This window comes from Schistocerca serialis, chromosome 2 (assembly GCF_023864345.2).
Source record: "Schistocerca serialis cubense isolate TAMUIC-IGC-003099 chromosome 2, iqSchSeri2.2, whole genome shotgun sequence".
NCBI lineage: Eukaryota > Metazoa > Arthropoda > Insecta > Orthoptera > Acrididae > Schistocerca > Schistocerca serialis.
Window position 1 is genome coordinate 1160100883 of NC_064639.1, and position 20502 is coordinate 1160121384.

Consider the following 20502-nt stretch of genomic DNA (forward strand, 5'->3'; position numbering starts at 1 on the left):
CAAGCTGCTGGAAAACCATTCTGGAGTGTAATTATCAGTCTTCGAAATGGAGGTTAGAAGGAAATGACAAGTATTTTGGACAGGTCAGGAAAACTGCTGGTGAATCCTGTTGATGCCTTGGGCAGATGGAGGGAATATTTTGAAGAGTTGCTCAATGTAGGTGAAAATATGATCAGTAATGTTTCAGATTTCGAGGTAGAATGGGATAGGAATGATGATGGAAATAGGATCACATTTGAGGAAGTGGAGAAAATGGTCAATAGATTGCAGTGCAATAAAGCGGCTGGGGTGGATGAAATTAAGTCAGAACTCATCAAATACAGTGGAATGTCAGGTCTTAAATGGCTACACAGGATAATTGAAATGGTGTGGGAGTCGGGACAGGTTCCATCAGACTGGACAAAAGCAGTAATCGCACCAATCTTTAAACATGGAAACAGAAAAGATTGTAACAACTACAGAGGTATCTCCTTAATCAGCGTTGTGGGTAAAATCTTCTCAGATATTGTTTAAAGGAAAGTGCGAGTATTAGTTGAGGACAAATTGGATGAAAATCAGTGTGGGTTTAGGCCTCTTAGAGATTGTCAGGACCAGATCTTTAGCTTACGGCAAATAATGGAGAAGTGTTATGAGTGGAACAGGGAATTGTATCTATGCTTTATAGATCTATAAAAGGCATATGACTGGGTTCCTAGGAGAAAGTTATTGTCTGTTCTACGAGATTATGGAATAGGAGGAAAACTTTTGCAAGAAATTAAAGGTCTTTACATAGATAGTCAGGCAGCAGTTAGAGATGACGGTAAATTGAGTTCATGGTTCAGAGTAGTCTCAGGGGTAAGACAAGGCTGCAACCTGTCTCCACTGTTGTTGATATTATTTATGGATCATATGTTAAAAACCCTCCCCCCATGAACCATGGACCTTGCCGTTGGTGGGGAGGCTTGCGTGCCTCAGCGATACAGAGGGCCGTACCGTAGGTGCAACCACAACGGAGGGGTATCTGTTGAGAGGCCAGACAAACATGTGGTTCCTGAAGAGGGGCAGCAGCCTTTTCAGTAGTTGCAGGGGCAACAGTCTGGATGATTGACTGATCTGGCCTTGTAACATTAACCAAAACGGCCTTGCTGTGCTGGTACTGCGAACGGCTGAAAGCAAGGGGAAACCACAGCTGTAATTTTTCCCGAGGACATCCAGCTTTACTGTATGATTAAATGATGATGGCGTCCTCTTGGGTAAAATATTCCGGAGGTAAAATAGTCCCCCATTCGGATCTCCGGGCGGGGACTACTCAAGAGGACGTCGTTATCAGGAGAAAGAAAACTGGCATTCTACGGATCGGAGCGTGCAATGTCAGATCCCTTAATCGGGCAGGTAGGTTAGAAAATTTAAAAAGGGAAATGGATAGGTTAAAGTTAGATATAGTGGGAATTAGTGAAGTTCGGTGGCAGGAGGAACAAGACTTTTGGTCAGGTGATTACAGGGTTATAAATACAAAATCAAATAGGGGTAATGCAGGAGTAGGTTTAATAATGAATAAAAAAATAGGAGTGCAGGTTAGCTACTACAAACAGCATAGCGAACGCATTATTGTGGCCAAGATAGACACAAAGCCCATGCCTACTACAGTAGTACAAGTTTATATGCCAACTAGCTTTGCAGATGATGAAGAAATTGATGAAATGTATGACGAGATAAAAGAAATTATTCAGATAGTGAAGGGAGACGAAAATTTAATAGTCATGGGTGACTGGAATTCGTCAGTAGGAAAAGGGAGAGAAGGAAACATAGTAGGTGGATATGGATTGGGGGGAAGAAATGAAAGAGGAAGCCGCCTTGTAGAATTTTGCACAGAGCATAACTTAATCATAGCTAACACTTGGTTCAAGAATCATGAAAGAAGGTTGTATACCTGGAAGAATCCTGGAGATACTAAAAGGTATCAGATAGATTACATAATGGTAAGACAGAGATTTAGGAACCAGGTTTTAAATTGTAAGACATTTCCAGGGGCAGATGTGGATTCTGACCACAATCTATTGGTTATGAACTGCAGATTGAAACTGAAGAAACTGAAAAAAGGCGGGAATTTAAGGAGATGGGACCTGGATAAACTGAAAGAACCAGAGGTTGTAGAGAGTTTCAGGGAGAGCATAATGGAACAATTGACAGGAATGGGGGAAAGAAATACAGTAGAAGAAGAATGGGTAGCTCTGAGGGATGAAGTAGTGAAGGCAGCAGAGGATCAAGTAGGTAAAAAGACAAGGGCTAATAGAAATCCTTGGGTAACAGAAGAAATATTGAATTTAATTGATGAAAGGAGAAAATATAAAAATGCAGTAAATGAAGCAGGCAAAAAGGAATACAAACGTCTCAAAAATGAGGAAGTGCAAAATGGCTAAGCAGGAATGGCTAGAGGACAAATGTAAGGATGTAGAGGCTTGTCTCACTAGGGGTAAGATAGATACTGCCTACAGGAAAATTAAAGAGACCTTTGGAGAGAAGAGAACGACTTGTATGAATATCAAGAGCTCAGATGGCAACCCAGTTCTAAGCAAAGAAGGGAAGGCAGAAAGGTGGAAGGAGTATATAGAGGGTTTATACAAGGGTGATGTACTTGAGGACAATATTATGGAAATGGAAGAGGATGTACATGAAGATGAAATGGGAGATAAGATACTGCGTGAAGAGTTTGACAGAGCACTGAAAGACCTGAGTCGAAACAAGGCCCTGGGAGTAGACAACATTCCATTGGAACTACTGATGGCCTTGGGAGAGCCAGTCATGACAAAACTCTACCATCTGGTGAGCAAGATGTATGAGACAGGCAAAATACCCACAGACTTCAAGAAGAATATAATAATACCAATCCCAAAGAAAGCGGGTGTTGACAGATGTGAAAATTACCGAACTATCAGTTTAATAAGTCACAGCTGCAAAATACTAACGCGAATTCTTTACAGACGAATGGAAAAACTGGTAGAAGAGGACCTCGGGGAAGATCAGTTTGGATTCCGTAGAAATGTTGGAACACGTGAGGCAATACTGACCTTACGACTTATCTTAGAAGAAAGATTAAGAAAAGGCAAACCTACGTTTCTAGCATTTGTAGACTTAGAGAAAGCTTTTGACAATGTTAACTGGAATAATCTCTTTCAAATTCTGCAGGTGGCAGGGGTAAAATACAGGGAGCGAAAGGCTATTTACAATTTGTACAGAAACCAGATGGCACATATAAGAGTCGAGGGGCATGAAAGAGAAGCAGTGGTTGGGAAAGGAGTGAGACAGGGTTGTAGCCTCTCCCCGATGTTATTCAATCTGTATATTGAGCAAGCAGTAAAGGAAACAAAAGAAAAATTCGGAGTAGGTATTAAAATTCATGGAGAAGAAGTAAAAACTTTGAGGTTCACCGATGACATTGTAATTCTGTCAGAGACAGCAAAGGACTTGGAAGAGCAGTTGAACGGAATGGACAGTGTCTTGAAAGGATATAAGATGAACATCAACAAAAGCAAAACGAGGATAATGGAATGTAGTCAAATTAAATCGGGTGATGCTGAGGGGATTAGATTAGGAAATGAGACACTTAAAGTAGTAAAGGAGTTTTGCTATTTAGGGAGTAAAATAACAGATGATGGTCGAAGTAGAGAGGATATAAAATGTAGACTGGCAATGGCAAGGAAATCGTTTCTGAAGAAGAGAAATTTGTTTACATCGAGTATAGATTTAAGTGTCAGGAAGTCGTTTCTGAAAGTATTTGTATGGAGTGTAGCCATTTATGGAAGTGAAACATGGACGATAACCAGTTTGGACAAGAAGAGAATAGAAGCTTTTGAAATGTGGTGCTACAGAAGAATGCTGAAGATAAGGTGGGTAGATCACGTAACTAATGAGGAGGTATTGAATAGGATTGGGGAGAAGAGAAGTTTGTGGCACAACTTGACTAGAAGAAGGGATCGGTTGGTAGGACATGTTTTGAGGCATCAAGGGATCACAAATTTAGCATTGGAGGGCAGCGTGGAGGGTAAAAATCGTAGAGGGAGACCAAGAGATGAATACACTAAGCAGATTCAGAAGGATGTAGGTTGCAGTAGGTACTGGGAGATGAAGAAGCTTGCACAGGGTAGAGTAGCATGGAGAGCTGCATCAAACCAGTCTCAGGACTGAAGACCGCAACAACAACAACAACAACATGTTAAAAACAATAGACTGGCTGGGTGAGATTAAGATATGTGAACACAAAATAAGCAGTCTTGCATATGTAGATGACTTAGTTGTCATGGCAGATTCGATTGAAAGTTTGCAAAGTAATATTTCAGAGCTAGATCAGAAATGTAAGAACTATGGTATGAACATTAGTATCACCAAAACGAAAGTAATGTCAGTGGGAAAGAGATATAAATGGATTGAGTGCCAAATAGGAGGAACAAAGTTAGAACAGATGGACGGTTTCCAGTACTTAGGATGCATATTCTCACAGGATGGCAACATAGTGAAAGAACTGGAAGCAAGGGGTGGCAATGCTAATGCAGTGAGTGCTCAGCTACGAACTACTCTCTTCTGCAAGAAGGAAGTCAGTACCAGGACTAAGTTATCTGTGCACCGTTCAATCTTTCGACCAACTTTGTTGTATGGGAGCAAAAGCTGGGTGGATTCAGGTTACCTTATCAATAAAGTTGACGTTACGGATATGAAAGTAGCTAGGATGATTGCAGGTACTAGTAGATGGGAACAATGGCAGGAGGGTGTCCACAATGAGGAAATCAAAGAAAAACTGGGAATGAACTCTGTAGATGTAGCAGTCAGGGCGAACAGGCGTACAGGCTTAGATGGTGGGGTCATGTTACATGCATGGGAGAAGCAAGGTTACTCAAGAGACTCATGGGTTCAGCAATAGAGGGTAGGAGGAGTCAGGGTAGACCAAGGAGAAGGTACCTGGATTCGGTTAAGAATGATTTTGAAGCAATAGGCTTAACATCAGAAGAGGCACCAATGTTAGCACTGAATAGGGGATCATGGAGGAATTTTATAAGGGGGACTATGCTCCAGACTGAATGCTGAAAGGCATAATCAGTCTTAAATGATGATGATGATGATTTCAGTTGTTCAGAGGGAATGAAATATCACAGCAGTATTTATAATTAGACAAGAGCAAGTTGAATTTTATATCAACAATAAGTATGAATTACAATGTACAGAATGGTTGAAAATTATGAACTATTTACGAATAAAGGGGGACACCTCACTGATAGGCACAAGCATTGCATTGTTGATAGGTACATAAACAAAAGGTACTAAACTTGGGTATCTTTCGGAATGCACTGCCTTATTCTAGCTGTAGGAAAACACACACACACACACACACACACACACACACACACACACACACACACAGATATGCACAATCTTGTCTCTCTACAGATTGCTTAGTCAACTGCCACTTCTTTACTGGCCCACGGTCAGTGTACTGGAAAGGTGTGGGGGTATGCGATGGGGTGGGATGAGCAACGGAGAGAAGCAGGAGGCAGGTACAGGGTTGGGGGAAGTATTTAGTGGCTTGTGTGAGAGTGGGAATCCATCTGTGGACTAGCTAGGGGTGCAGGTAGAGGCGGCAGATGGCAGACAGCCAGCAGATGGCAGATGGCTGGCACCCAATGTCATAGACTAGTGTGTGGGATAACAGCACATAGCTAGCTGATGTGAGGATACAAATTGGATAGGGGTGCTGGGGCATGTGATAGGTTTAGGATAGGAAGGTTACAGAAGTGAAGGATATGCTGTAAGGATAGCTCCCATCTGCACAACTCAGAAAAAATGGTGCTGGTGGGGAGGATCCATATGGCAAGGGTTGTGAAGCAGCCACTGATATCTCACATGTTGTGCTCAACTGCATGTTGTGCCACTGGATGCTCCGCCCCATTTCTTGCAACAGTTTATCAGTTCTCACCACCCGTGGTAGATGCATCTGCAGTGATGAGAATCCCCTCGCCGATTATGCTGAAGAGCCTACAAAGGCCTTTGCAAACAGGCAATACCATCCAGCCTAATTGACAAACAGATTTCCTGTGCCATATACTCACAAACACCTGATCCTCACATCTATCCTGAGAACCAATCACAAAGAATTGCCCCTCTTGTCACCCAATACCTCCCAGACTGGAACAACTAAACCATGTCCTACATCAGGGCTTTGATTATCTTTCATCTTGTCCTGAAATGAGGGACATCCTACCCTAAAGATACTTCCACCCCTTCCAAAGCAGTGTTCCACCTCCTACCCAACCTTCACAATATCCTAGTTCATCCCCATGCTGCTCTAATCCCCAATCCCATGTCATTTGTATCGTACCCCTGCGGAAGACCCAGATGCAAGACCCGCCATATCCACCCATCCAACACCACTTACTTCAATTCAGTCACAGGCTCATCATACCCCATCAGAGGCCAGGCCACCTGTGAAAGCAGCCATTTAATATACCGGCTCTGCTGCAACCTCTGCACAGCATTTTAAATTAGTATGACAACTGATCAGCTGCCAACCAGAATGAATGGCCACAGCTAAACTGTTGCCAGAAACAAGGTAGAGCACCAAGTGGCACAGCATGCAGTGGAGCATAACATGGGAGATTTCAATATCTGCTTCACAATACAAGCCATCTAGATCCCCAGCTCCAGCTCCAGCTTTTCTGAGCTGTTCGGATGGGAGCTATCCTTACAGCACGATCTTGGCTCCCACAACCTTCCTGGCCTAAAACTAAGGTAACTCGCTGCCCCCTCTCCCCCCCTCCCCCCCCCCAATTCAATAGTATGTGCATGTGTGTGTGCACACGTGCACTTGAGTGTATGTGCTTGTACACCATCACCTGCATCAGCACCCTGTCTAATTTGTGTCCCCACATCAAATAGCTGTGTGCCGTTATCTCACACCTTTACCACCCAGTACACTCATTGTTAACCAGTAAAGAGCTGGCAGTTGACTGAGCACAGTGTATGAAGACAGGCATGAGCATGTGAGTGATTGAGTGTGTGTTAGTGTGTGTCTTTTTTGGGCAGCTAAAAAAAGGAAATGCGTTCCAAAAACTAGCCATCTGCGTACCTTTTGTTTGTGTGCCTATTGACAATGCAGCATATCTGCCTTTTTGTTTGGCATCTCCTTTATTCATAAGTATGAATTGCATCTTCATCTGGGTTTCATAGATTCTGAGAGCTCATTTGACTCAGTTTCAACAATATCTGTACCAACATCCCTTGAGAAAGACGACATTGATTCAACCTATGTTAGTGCACTGAATAATATATACATCAGTGGACTTCGTGTGCCCCAGGACCGCTACGGTAGCTGAGAAGGCCCTATGGGACCCCTGAAACGTGACGGCTAACGGGGCTCTGTTGAAGCTGCGATAGGCCTAGCAAGCCAGTAGTGGATAAATCAACTGCTTTTAAAAAGGGAACATGCCTCGGATCACGGAACGGATTTAAAGGAAACCGACCAAGCAATGGAAAAGGATTACGAGATGGTTTACGACTGGGCACCTTAAACGTAAGGACTCTAACTGGGAAGTTAGAAGAAATTGAAGAAATGATGGAAAGGAGGAAATTGGACATCTTGGGACTTGCTGAGACTATGGGGAGAGGAGTTGGTGAAAAACCACTAAGTAAAGGATGTAAACTGTACTGGATAGGGAATGAGAGGGGAAGAAATGGAGTGGCAATAGTGGTCAGAGAGGGTCTGCAGGAGGAGGTGGAAGGTATCAATGATCGAATGATAAAAGCCAGAGTATGAGTGAAAGGAAAAAGCATTGAAATCATCAAAGCATATGCCCCACAGGTGGGGTGTACAAAAAAGGAGAAGGAGGAATTTGAAGATGACATGCAAAAGCAGCTAAATGGAGGTAAGCAGATTATAATAGGGGACCTCAATGCACATGTTGGCACAGACAGGAAAGGATTCGAGGAGATAATGGGACCAGAGGGCTGGGGGAACCGAAATAGAAAAGGAAAATTGTTGCTGGAATTCTGCAAGAGGAATGGGCTGGCGATCGCGAATTCCTGGTACAAGAAGAGAAGTAGTCACTAAATAACTTGGTACAGTGGGGACTGGTCCCAAACTTCAGTAGTAGACTATGTACTAGTGGATAGGCAGATGATGAGCAGCCTCACAGATGTTAAGGTCATTCCATCTGAGGCCTTAGACAGTGACCATCGGCTGTTGGTAGCCACCCTGAGAGAGAAAAAAGATAGGAGGGCAACAGATATACAGGAGAAAAGGTTGAAGACATGGAAGCTGAAAGAGGATGAATGGAGGACCCAGTACCAGACACTGATCAGGAAGAAGCTGCCAAAGGAAGATCAGAGAACAGTGGAAGAAGAATGGGGAGATTTTAAGAGGGCCCTAGTTGAGGCAGCTGAGACTGTGTGCGGAAGAACTAGCACAAAGAGGAGAAGTAAAGAAACCCCATGGTGGAACAACATATGTAAAGAGGCAGTACTTCGGCCTTCAGAGAATGGTTCCAGACCCGAACAGAGGAAGCTAGGGTAAAATATAAGGAAAGCAAGAAAGCGGCACAGACCATAGTAAGGGCGGAGAAGAAGAAGTGGATGGAAAAATGGACAAGAATGTTAGAAGAGGACAGTGAAGGGAACAAAAAAGTACTTTACGCCATGGTAAGAAATAAGAGGAACGACAGAAGCGAGTGCCTGAGGATCATGGATAATAATGGAAGAGTTGTGGAGGAAATGCATGAGCTCAAAAAGATTTGGAAGGAGTACTTTGAAGATCTGTTGAATGCCGCCAAGCAGGTAACTAACAGCGATGGAGAGCCTAAGGCAGCAGACGATGATAATAGTGGGGAAATTGATGATCTAACTTGGAATGAAGTGGAAGAAGCCATAAAGAGGATGAAAGGGGGCAAGGCACCAGGTTGGGACGAAGTAACAGTGGATATGATACGAGCAGCAGGAGAAGTAGGAACCCATTGGCTATACAGAGTGCTGAGGGTGGTGTGGAAGGAGAACAGAATTCCTGAGGATTGGAAGAAAGGAATTATAGTCCCGATCTTCAAGAAAGGGGATAAAAGGAGATGTGAGAACTACAGAGGAATCACCCTGCTATGCCACTGTGGAAAAATCTATGAAAAGATCCTGGAGAAGAGAATAAGAAGCAGTATTGAAAGTAGACTGCAAGAGGAGCAGTATGGTTTCAGACCAGGAAGATCAACAACGGACCTCATATTTGCGGTAAGGCAACTGCAGAAAAGGCACTATGAGTACGGGAAGGACGTAATCATGGCCTTTTTAGATATTGAGAAGGCGTATGACAGTATCTGTAGGGAAAAGCTCTGGGATGTGCTGAACGCAAAAGGGATAGATGAAGAGATAACACGAAAAGTCAGAAAAATGTATGAGGGAAGTGAGAGTTGTGTGAAAGTGGGGAGGGAACGTACTGCATGGTTCAAGCTGGAAAATGGGCTGCGACAGGGAAGTGCACTTTCGCCTTTATTGTTTATTATTGTTATGGATGAAATCCTACGGCAAGTATCAGATGCAATTGGAGATAATAAAATGAAAGCAGTGCTTTTTGCCGATGACCTGATGTTATGGGGAAATTGCGAGAAGGAGGTGCAAGAGCAGTTAGATGCATGGGAGGCAACAGCAGCACAAAATGGAATGCATTTCTCTGCAAAGAAAAGTGAAATAATTGTCACAACAAGGAAGACGAATAGGCCAAATGTGGATATAACTTGTGGAGGGGAAAAACTACAAGTGGTAGAGAACTTCAAGTACCTGGGAAGCGTGATTGAAAGTAAGGGGGGAAACGCAATGGAAATAAATGAAAGGTGCAGAAAAGCAGGACAGTTCTACAAATGCATTAGGGGGCTTATTTGGAGCAAGGAGGTGCCACAGAAATCCAAGGAAATTATATACCGAACCTACTTTGTCCCCATATTGGCATACGGAAGTGAGACATGGGTAATGCACAAAAGCGACAAAAGTAGAATACAGGCTAGTGAAATGAAGTTCCAGAGGAGCAGGTGGGGTGTAACAAGACGAGACAGATTTCGAAATGTGTATGTGAAGGAAAGACTAAAGGAGGAACCAGTACAGGACAGGATAGAAAAATCATGACTGCAGTGGTATGGACACATGAAGAGAATGGATGAGGGAAGAATTCCAAAGAGGATGTTTGATCTGCAACTGGAAGGGAAGAGGCCCAGAGGAAGACCAAGAGATAGATGGGTGAAGGGAGTGAAGGAATGTGTGACGAGAAGAGGAGAGACCTGGACGAAGGTGGAAGAGGGGGAATGGTGGAAAGACAGAACACGATGGAGAGGCTTGTGTTCCCGACAGACCCAGCCAGTGGCTGGAAACTGTCCAAGATGATGATGATGGTAGAGCTTTTAATAAAACTTCATCAGGATAGTGAGAAATTCATAAATAAAACAGGAATTTGAAATGGAGACTCTCAGCAGTCATAAGGAAGTATTCAGATCCTCAGAATGAACAAAATAAAGAAAAAATATATGTTGAAGGAGCATATCTAAATTACCTTCATGTTATCAATATAATAGAGGGAAACATTCCACGTGGGAAAAATTATATATAAAAACAAAGATGAGGTGACTTACCGAACGAAAGCGCAGGCAGGTCGATAGACACACAAACAAACACAAACATACACACAAAATTCAAGCTTTCGCAACAAACTGTTGCCTCATCAGGAAAGAGGGAAGGAGAGGGGAAGACGAAAGGAAGTGGGTTTTAAGGGAGAGGGTAAGGAGTCATTCCAATCCCGGGAGCAGAAAGACTTACCTTAGGGGGAAAAAAGGACAGGTATACACTCGCACACACGCACATATCCATCCACACATACAGACACAAGCAGACATATGTGTGGATGGATATGTGCGTGTGTGCGAGTGTATACCTGTCCTTTTTCCCCCCTAAGGTAAGTCTTTCCGCTCCCGGGATTGGAATGACTCCTTACCCTCTCCCTTAAAACCCACTTCCTTTCGTCTTCCCCTCTCCTTCCCTCTTTCCTGATGAGGCAACAGTTTGTTGCGAAAGCTTGAATTTTGTGTGTATGTTTGTGTTTGTGTGTCTGTTGACCTGCCAGCGCTTTCGTTCGGTAAGTCACCTCATCTTTGTTTTTATATATAATTTTTACCTTCATGTTACTGATAGTACTGTGCTGTTTGCTTTGTCAACTGCAAGCTGAAGAGCTAGGTTAAGCAATTCTGAAAGTAAGCTTGATCATCAGTGCAGCGAAATTGAAATAATGTAGAATCAACACATCAAGAAGAAAGTAGTTCAAATTAACAGTCAAGCTACAGAACCATTTCATGAACATTTGTATTCAGGTCAGTTCAAAACATCAACTGAATGGAAAGCAAAAGAAATAAACAGAGGTTCCAGAAATTAAGTTCCAATGCATCAGAAACGAGAAGTTTCCACTCAGTTTGTATTATCAGTTTTGACTTATGGCAATGAGACATGGACTTTTAGTGTGGAAACCATTAAAAATCTGTGTGTTAATTGTGAGAAAGGGCAGATGCATGTCAAGAATTGCTAGGGGAGAGAGAAAGACAAACAAATGGTTCAGAGAATAGATTAAAGTGGAAACTGTAAATATGAAAATGAAATGGAGATGGTTGGGTAATGAACCTGGGTGAATTGCTGCTGGATGGACCAATGGAAGTGTTAGCTGGTTTCCACAAGGCAATAAAGACTAAGATGATGCCCTAACTGAAGGTGAGTACATGATGCTAGAAAATGTGTAGAAATGACAGGTGTATGTAAATGAAGACTCTAATGCATAGAAGTGACTAGAGGATGGCACCGTTGATTATTGGATGTTAAATAAGTGAGAATGGTGATAATGATGTTGGATTGTAACTTATTAAAAGTGTATTTTTCAAGACGTTTTCCTTATTCAATGCACTGTTTATGAAAATTGTCAATTATATCACAGTTTGACTGGATGTAGCTTCCTTTGCTTCCTGCACACATAATCAGTGAGGGCACATACATAGTATCCAAATATAATCAGAGTTATAAAATTTATTGTAACTGTCATAAAATTCTTGAAAAGAACTGCAGTGTTTCTTAAATGAATATTAATACTGTGAATATAAATCAAACACATAACTTACTTTGTACAGGAACAGTTTGAAGAAACATTCCAACAACACCAATTATTGATGCCCAACCAATGGCTTGCCACATGAAGTATGTAACTATTATTGTTTCAATGGGAGTGATCCATATGTAATGCAAGACTAAAGACAGATTGTCAAATCTGTTTACATCATTGGACAGGAGATTTACCATCTGACCTGCTGCCGTCTGTCCAAGTGCAGTTTTGCTTAGACGCATTATCTAAAAATAATAAAATTAAACTATATGTTCATAGTACAATATTTTAAAGTTTATAAAATTGGAATTAATTTTGCATTAAAAAGTCTACTACAATTCATATGATCTGGGTAGAATTCTAGAAGAAGGCAGCTTTAAGTGGTGAAGCAATTGAATGCAAAAAATAGTTTCCAGTCATCCTTTATTAATTCTAGAAGCTATGCATTATATTAAGACCAACACTGTTATATGCTATTTGTGATCAGCTAGACTAAATTTAACATAGTAAATTGTCTTACTACAAGTGGATAAAGTTGTATTTAGAGAGCAGGAAACAGATTTTTGAACTTAAATACCATGTGAGTGCTACTTTGAGCTCTTATTGTTCTGAAGAACAAAACCTGCAGTATGGTCTAGCAGGAGACTGTTTTAGTACAAATACTATTTTTAATGATTTAGAGCTATTCAGCTCCAGTCATAAGTACAATAAATCTACAGATGAGACCAATGTACTGGTCAACAGGAGGGCTGTCAGTGACATCAAGAAAGAAACTGAAAAATGTATCTTTGTAAAATGAAGAAATTTTCTGCAGGTGACTTAATCATAAATGTATAAAAAAAGGTACAAGCACTAACCATGTTACAAAATTCCTTGTAATGTAGATTTAAGATGAAGACTTTGTAAGTTGTAAATTAAACTTCATCTGTTATTTCATCAACTCCCCCTGGACGCACATGAAAGTTGGTGACAAACAATGTGTACTTTACCCAAACAGAATCGGTGCATTAGTCTAGTGAAATTCATTTGGCTGCAAAATCTGTTTTACAACTCAAAAGAGGATTATTAACAGCCATAGAAAGAGCCACTTTAAGATTTATCCAAACTATGACTTCTTCCATGGCCTTATTTGCATATTCTGAAAGTAACAACATTCATGAGAAGAATGTTAGAAGTAAGCTACCAACTTGCGCTTACTAATGAAAGTGAATCATGGAATAAAACAGACCTCAAAGGGAAAAAAATCTTGTGTAATAAATTATCACAGAAGATAAGTGAAAAAAAGGAAAATTTAAAGTTGTTATCAAAAATTAAATCACCTGATACAAATATGTGTTTACAGTGTATAGGACAATCTCACAATATAAAAATAATATTGTGATCTCCAGTAACTTAAGAAAACTTAAACATCATCAAACAAAATAAAAGTAAACAACATAAAATGCACATGAAAACATATAAAAAAACTAAATAAATGTGTGCTGTGTGGTATGACAGAAATTAACAGCTCTCATGCCAGTATTTTTGCCACCTAGCATGTGAGAAAGCATTACAATATACTTTATGGATGCAAAGTTGATGAATTTAATGAGTGTTTGTACTTTTCTTATTTCATTGCTAGTGTGTTCTATAGAAGTATGTTTTTTTTATGTTACATGACAAGATCAAGAGCACTGAAACACATCAATGGCAGCATCTCCATCACTGCTGTCAGAGATGACTTGCTGACCACTACTGCAACTGCACCAACAGCCAGCGGTGAGAAGAAGATCTTGCCAGTGAGTGTTGTCTTCTTCTGAATCTCATTATAAAATTGGTACAATAATTGTATTTAAGTGGAAAGTGCATGACAAGCTGTAACTCCAAATGTATGTGTGGTGATACTGCAAAACAGTAGGATTCTGACTTCTATCAGTCAAGATCTACCATATATCATTAATTTTGCATTATACCACACTAATAGAGTTACAAAGTAAAATTTATTTCCATTTCTCCACCTACTCAATCAAGAATGGGGGCAACGATTTTAAGGCAGTTTCCCTGCAGAGTATGAAATATTTTTCAAGATATGAATTAACTGAAGATTAAAATCTGAGTCTGGGTTTGTTAAAACTGAAGGAAGCTGCAGGAATAAACAGCATCTTTGACTTTCATCAGCAAAATTAGGAGTTTTATGGGAATACTAGAAAGTTATATTTCTCCAAATGAGTCTTTCTTGATGAATAAATCTGATAATTAAATGCAAAGTGAAGCTGACTGATTGCAATTCAAGATTTAGTTGCAGGTTACTCCCAGGTCAGATGAAATCCGAGCAAGGTCATGCAGATTAATTGAAAAAGTCACTATCTCTACATTACATACTTTACAGCCAGGGCTGTAACACCACAGATGCTGAAGTATAAAATTTATTAATTGAATGTTATATGAAATGTGTGACTGAAAATAGTATGATACGCAATACATCTTGTGTAACTATATCCTCAGGTAACCATCTCATGCCACATCAACACATTAATCCACACCACATTTGTTATTACAAGATCTGGCATAATCTGTAATATCATTACATATATATATATAATTTTTCCCACGTGGAATGTTTCCTTCTATTATATATATATAATAGAAGGAAACATTCCACGTGGGAAAAATTATATATAAAAACAAAGATGAGGTGACTTACCGAACGAAAGCGCTGGCAGATCGATAGACACACAAACAAACACAAACATACACACAAAACTCAAGCTTTCGCAACAAACTGTTGCCTCATCAGGAAAGAGGGAAGGAGAGGGGAAGACGAAAGGAAGTAGGTTTTAAGGGAGAGGGTAAGGAGTCATTCCAATCCCGGGAGCGGAAAGACTTACCTTTGGGGGAAAAAAGGACAGGTATACACTCGCACACACGCACATATCCATCCACACATACAGACACAAGCAGACATATTTAAAGATATATATATATATGGTTATAATAGAGGGAAACATTCCACGTAGGAAATATATATCTAAAAACAAAGATTATGTGACTTACCAAATGAAAGTGCTGGCAGGTCGACAGACACACAAACAAACACAAACATACACACAAAATTCAAGCTTTCGCAACAAACTGTTGCCTCATCAGGAAAGAAGGAAGGAGAGGGGAAGACGAAAGGAAGTGGGTTTTAAGGGAGAGGGTAAGGAGTCGTTCCAATCCCGGAAGCGGAAAGACATACCTTAGGGGGAAAAAAGGACGGGTATACACTCGGACACACACACACATATCCGTCTGCTTGTGTCTGTATATGTGTGGATGGATATGTGTGTGTGTGTGTGTGTGTGCGAGTGTATACCCGTCCTTTTTTCCCCCTAAGGTAAGTCTTTCCGCTCCCGGGATTGGAATGACTCCTTACCCTCTCCCTTAAAACCCACATCCTTTCGTCTTCCCCTCTCCTTCCCTCTTTCCTGATGAGGCAACAGTTTGTTGCGAAAGCTTGAATTTTGTGTGTATGTTTGTGTTTGTTTGTGTGTCTGTCGACCTGCCAGCACTTTCATTTGGTAGGTAAGTCACATCATCTTTGTTTTTAGATATATTTTTCCTACGTGGAATGTTTCCCTCTATTATACACACACACACACACACACACACACACACACACACACACACACACATGTATGGAACACAAAGTATAACCCACCCAGTACTTCCTCACTTACATTAAAGGCCTCTGTTTATCTCATACAGTTCAAGATTTTAAACATGGCTGCAGCAGCAACTGTTAAAATTCTTCACAATAAAGGATGGCAGCCATACAGTTCACTTAATAAATCTCTGCTTTTGAGATGAAGCCAGAAGGCTGTCTTTGTTATTAATGATTTTTGCTATGGGGTTGTAATTTGTAAAAGAGGTGACTATGAATTTACAACCATAAAACTTTGAAAATAATTAAATCACTAAATATGTTTTACAGTCTACATCAAGGAGAAAATATTTTCTTGGCAACTAAGGAAGTGATTCTGAAGTTTGTAATGCTGCAGTACCATACCAGTGAATAATATGTTTTAAACTGTGAAATAATTTTTGCCACACTAACTGTACAAACTTTTGCAAAATTAGACAAATCTGTATATTAAAATAACATAAAAGTATTTCATGTTAATCTTCCTCTAGTTTCTTAATTTATTGACTAAAATATTTCAAACTACTGGAGTGGCTTAAATGTGAGAGGTAATCATACAGTTTTAATTATGATGTTGGTGCATAAGTTCATAGCATTTTTATTTTACGTGGTGGTATTCCAGTTGTTATGGTTCTAATTATCAACTATCATTTTTTATTTGCAGTTCATTGTTGCTATTTTAGTTTACATACTGTTATTTTGTCATTTGGGGATTTGCAGTGTCATCGAGTAGCGAGAGTGGCACAAGAAGTACCGACCAGGGCAGACAGAGTGCACAGCGAAGCAGCGTCACGAGGTGCCAGCGAAGGCATTGCCTCCTGTAGTTCCGAGGCAACATCACCACGCCTCTGCTGCGAAATAGTGCCAGGAGGGCAGATCTGTTTAAGGTGGGATTCTGCACACTTCCAGGAAGTTCCTGTTGGAATAATGTTGTACTGCCTACTTGCCATGACAAAGTCTGTGTCAACCATCAGGGAGTGAAGAGACTTCTGCCTCCTGTGAACTGTGCCCATGCACCAATGCTATGAGAACAGTGTGAACAAGTGTCTATCAACTTGTGTTTTCTAGTGACTGTAGTGAAGCCACAGTAAGGCCATTCTGAAAGTGTATCAAGTCATCACTCAGTAATCATGGCTTACTTAGTGTGTTATGAACCGCAAGCCCATGTGTGTAGTTTCATAGCTACAAAATGGTTCAAATGGCTCTGAGCACTATGGGACTTAACTTCTAAGGTCATCAGTCCCCTAGAACTTAGAACTACTTAAACCTAACTAACCTAAGGACATCACACACATCCATGTCCGAGGCAGGATTCGAACCTGCGACCGTAGCGGTCACGCAGTTCCAGACTGTACCGCCTAGAACCGCTCGGCCACCCCTGCCGGCTTTCATTGCTACAGCTGAGCCTGGTGAGCAAAGATAAGTTTCATGATAATTAATAAAGTGCTACTTATTCAGAGTGTTCTAATTAACTGTATTATTACTAGCCACGTCAGTGCCAAGAAGTTGCACACAATAGAGACAGTGAGAGGATCAGTGGATGCTACAAAATGGAGTGCCAAGTGGAAAAATCAGAACGTTTCCAACATGCTCTTCTCTTTTAATTCAATAGAGGGGTGACAGAAGTGGAACCAGCCAGAAGCATTTGCACTTCATACAGAGATAATGCCACTGGACAGAGCTTGTCAAAAAACGGTTTTCTCATTTTAAGGAGGATTGTTTTGATGTTAAAAACTCTCTACATTCAGGAAGACCTGGAGGGTTTCATGAAGATTGTTTAAGAGCATTGATCCACAATGAACCATGTCAACATACTCGAGAATTGGCAAACATAATGAACTGTGATCATTCCATCATTGTGTGACATTCACATGCAATGGGGAAGGTTCAAAAATTGGGTGTATGGGTACTCTGTGTTCTAAGTCAGTGCACCAACCATTCTCATCCTAGTGATGAGAAATAGCATCTTTATACTAGCATAAGGAAAGGAATGGTTGAGCCCAAGCAAAGCAGCAACTCCCTGTACAAAGACCTGTACGCATTCACAAGCGAAAATATTATGCATCTGGTGGAACAGTGATGGTGTGGTGTACTGTGAATTGATTCCCTGAGGTGCAACCATCACTACTAACATGTATTGCAATCAACTGAGATGTCTTGCAGATACAATCCAAGAACAATGGCCAGAAAGACAGCATGAACTGATGCCTGCCTGCATTCTGCTGGACTGACGAAAAACAGTATACAGGAACTGGGTTGGGATGCCGTTCCACACTCACCTCTTTCACCTGATCGTGCACTCTCAGATTTTCACCTTTTCTGCTCTATGTTGAATAACCTTCAAGAAACCTCCTTTTAGGATAAAAATGTGCTCCGAACATGGCTCGATGAGTTCTTGCCTCGAAACAGTATGATTTCCACAGTTGCAAAATCAGAAAGTTACCCTACGATTGATGGACTTGTAAACAGTGAAATAGAATATATTAGTGATGACAAAAGACTATTATGTGTATCTATATGGAAAAGCGCTATAAACTTATGCACCAATCCAGTATAACACTGAAAAATAAAGTTTTGTAAATAATTTTTTGTTTGTTTGCTGATATATTTCTGCATTCTTGGTACACAATGAAATCCCTGTGCTGACGTATTGTCTCGAGCTGCCAGAGGAGATAAAACTTCATGGTACAGCCCATGTCCAGCTCATCAGTGGGCTGCATCATCTTGTTTAGCAGCTTGATACAATACTTCAGCATGGGCATATCAGTGTGTATCAGGATTCTGAAGATTTATGTGTCAACAAATAAACAACAAAACTTCATTTTTTGAAAGGATAATTAAAACTAGAAACCTACCCCACAAATGTATTTCCATTTATCAACAGTCTGAGACATTTTGTCTCGATTTGTTATTGCACATTGAGACTTACTGAAAATGTGAATAACGTAAAGTAACCAAATTTACTGTCAGTATATTGCAGTTCACTAATTGAAAAAATACCATGATTGGCAAAAATAAAGGTAAATATTTTTGAATTCATTACTAAAATCAGTTAGTATTATCTCAGAAACTAATGAACTAGTCAGCTAATATTAAATAGTATTATCTTAAAAATTAATGAAATAGTAAGCTAATATTACACAAATGAGAAGCAGCAGCATTAAATTTCTATAGTAAGGAAAAAAACATACCGTGAATAGAGTATCAAAACACTTAAAAAGTTTCAAATGACATCTACAACATATTCTCTTAGGTTTGGCTTTTCAATGATTTTAAATGAATTATAGAGCTTGGTAACATGGTTAAGAAGTTCTTCTTCATTTTATATCTGAAATTTTCCTATTTGCAAAGTTAACCTCTTACACGAACCAGTTTCTCTAAATTATTGTGTTGTTTCCTTGATCAGTACATCTTTTAGACCAAGAATTGCATTTAAAAGAAAGAATGAAAAGAGATCCAAAGCCTGGGATGGAGGAAAAGTAACGATCACAAGCCTGCTTAAAAAAATAAGTTCCTTTTTTGTATATGTGTGCATGTTATGTTTTAGACAACAGTGGTGTTGGATTTGCATATAAAGAATAAAGTAATTTGCAGATCATACTTTCAGTTACGTACATTGTGATTGTAAGTGTTTTTATATGTGTATGTAGATAAACACTAGAGAAAGAAACATACCTTTCTATAGATAAGGGAGCAACATGCAATTCTTGCCCTCATTCCAATACGTTGTGCCATCAAGTTAGTATGATGCATCAGTACAAGATTCAGAAATAGTGTAGCTATTAAACCTCCTGCATAATAGAATGCCTCGTCCCTTGTAATTGTTGATCCAGGAGTAAAATGCTTTAGCAGATAACCCAGGAGGACAGGTTTTGCTGTGCTGAGGACAATACCAAATAGTGCACACATTTTTAATTGTATTCTAATTTTAAATATTCTTCCAATATAAATGTGTCAACAGATTGTTGTGATCCTTTAACATGGAAACAGTTTTAATGTTACCAGTGAAAGTAGTATGCAGAAACAACTTCTGCTTGGTTCAATGCCTTTCATGACTGATTCATTGGGAACAAAGGAGCAAAACTGTAAACAGTGCAGACTAGACTGGAAATCAGTTTAAATTAAGTGCTCCTTTATTATAGTTAATAGAAATGTACACTGATGAGCCAAAACATTATGACCACTGCCCACCAAAATGATGGATGCTGCCTGGTGGTATTGCAGGAACATGATGTGACAACAAAAGTACGTAAATGGGCCAGACACGGTCGGGGGAACACCCTAGTGAAGATATGGGCTGCAAATGGGGAAACCCATTAAAATAAATGACTTTGACAAAAGGCAGATTATTATTAAGCAGAGCCCGTGAGTAAATATCTCAAAAATGACGAAGCTTGTCATATTTTCACACGCTACAGTAGAAATACATGGAAACTACCACTAGGCACTAAATGGTTGGATGTCCACGACTCGTCACAGAACACGGGGTTTGGAGGCTCGTCTGCTCTGTAAACAAAGATAGATGGTGCTCAGTGGCATCTGTGCCATCACACATTGCTGAGCATGTAGCTATGCAGCAGACCACCACAATGCATTCCCAAAGACATCGTCAATTTTGATTGCAGAGGGCATGAAACTATCAATTTTTGGCTGTTGATCAATGGAAACATATCGGCTATTCAGGTGAATCACATTTTTGCTACACTACATTAAC

General features: G+C 40.3%; 1 protein-coding gene across 2 annotated transcripts in view; it reads right to left on the reverse strand.

The window, feature by feature from the left end:
• LOC126458620 (ATP-binding cassette sub-family C member 4-like) overlaps nucleotides 1-20502 on the reverse strand; it is a 312931-nt gene that overhangs the window by 153194 nt on the left and 139235 nt on the right. For both annotated transcript variants that reach the window (XM_050095787.1, XM_050095786.1), the window contains exons 4-5: nucleotides 19464-19668; nucleotides 12147-12372 (exon numbers count right to left, since the gene is read on the reverse strand). In XM_050095787.1, coding sequence (XP_049951744.1) covers nucleotides 12147-12372; nucleotides 19464-19668 — 431 coding nt within the window. The remainder of the gene's footprint in view (nucleotides 1-12146; nucleotides 12373-19463; nucleotides 19669-20502) is intronic.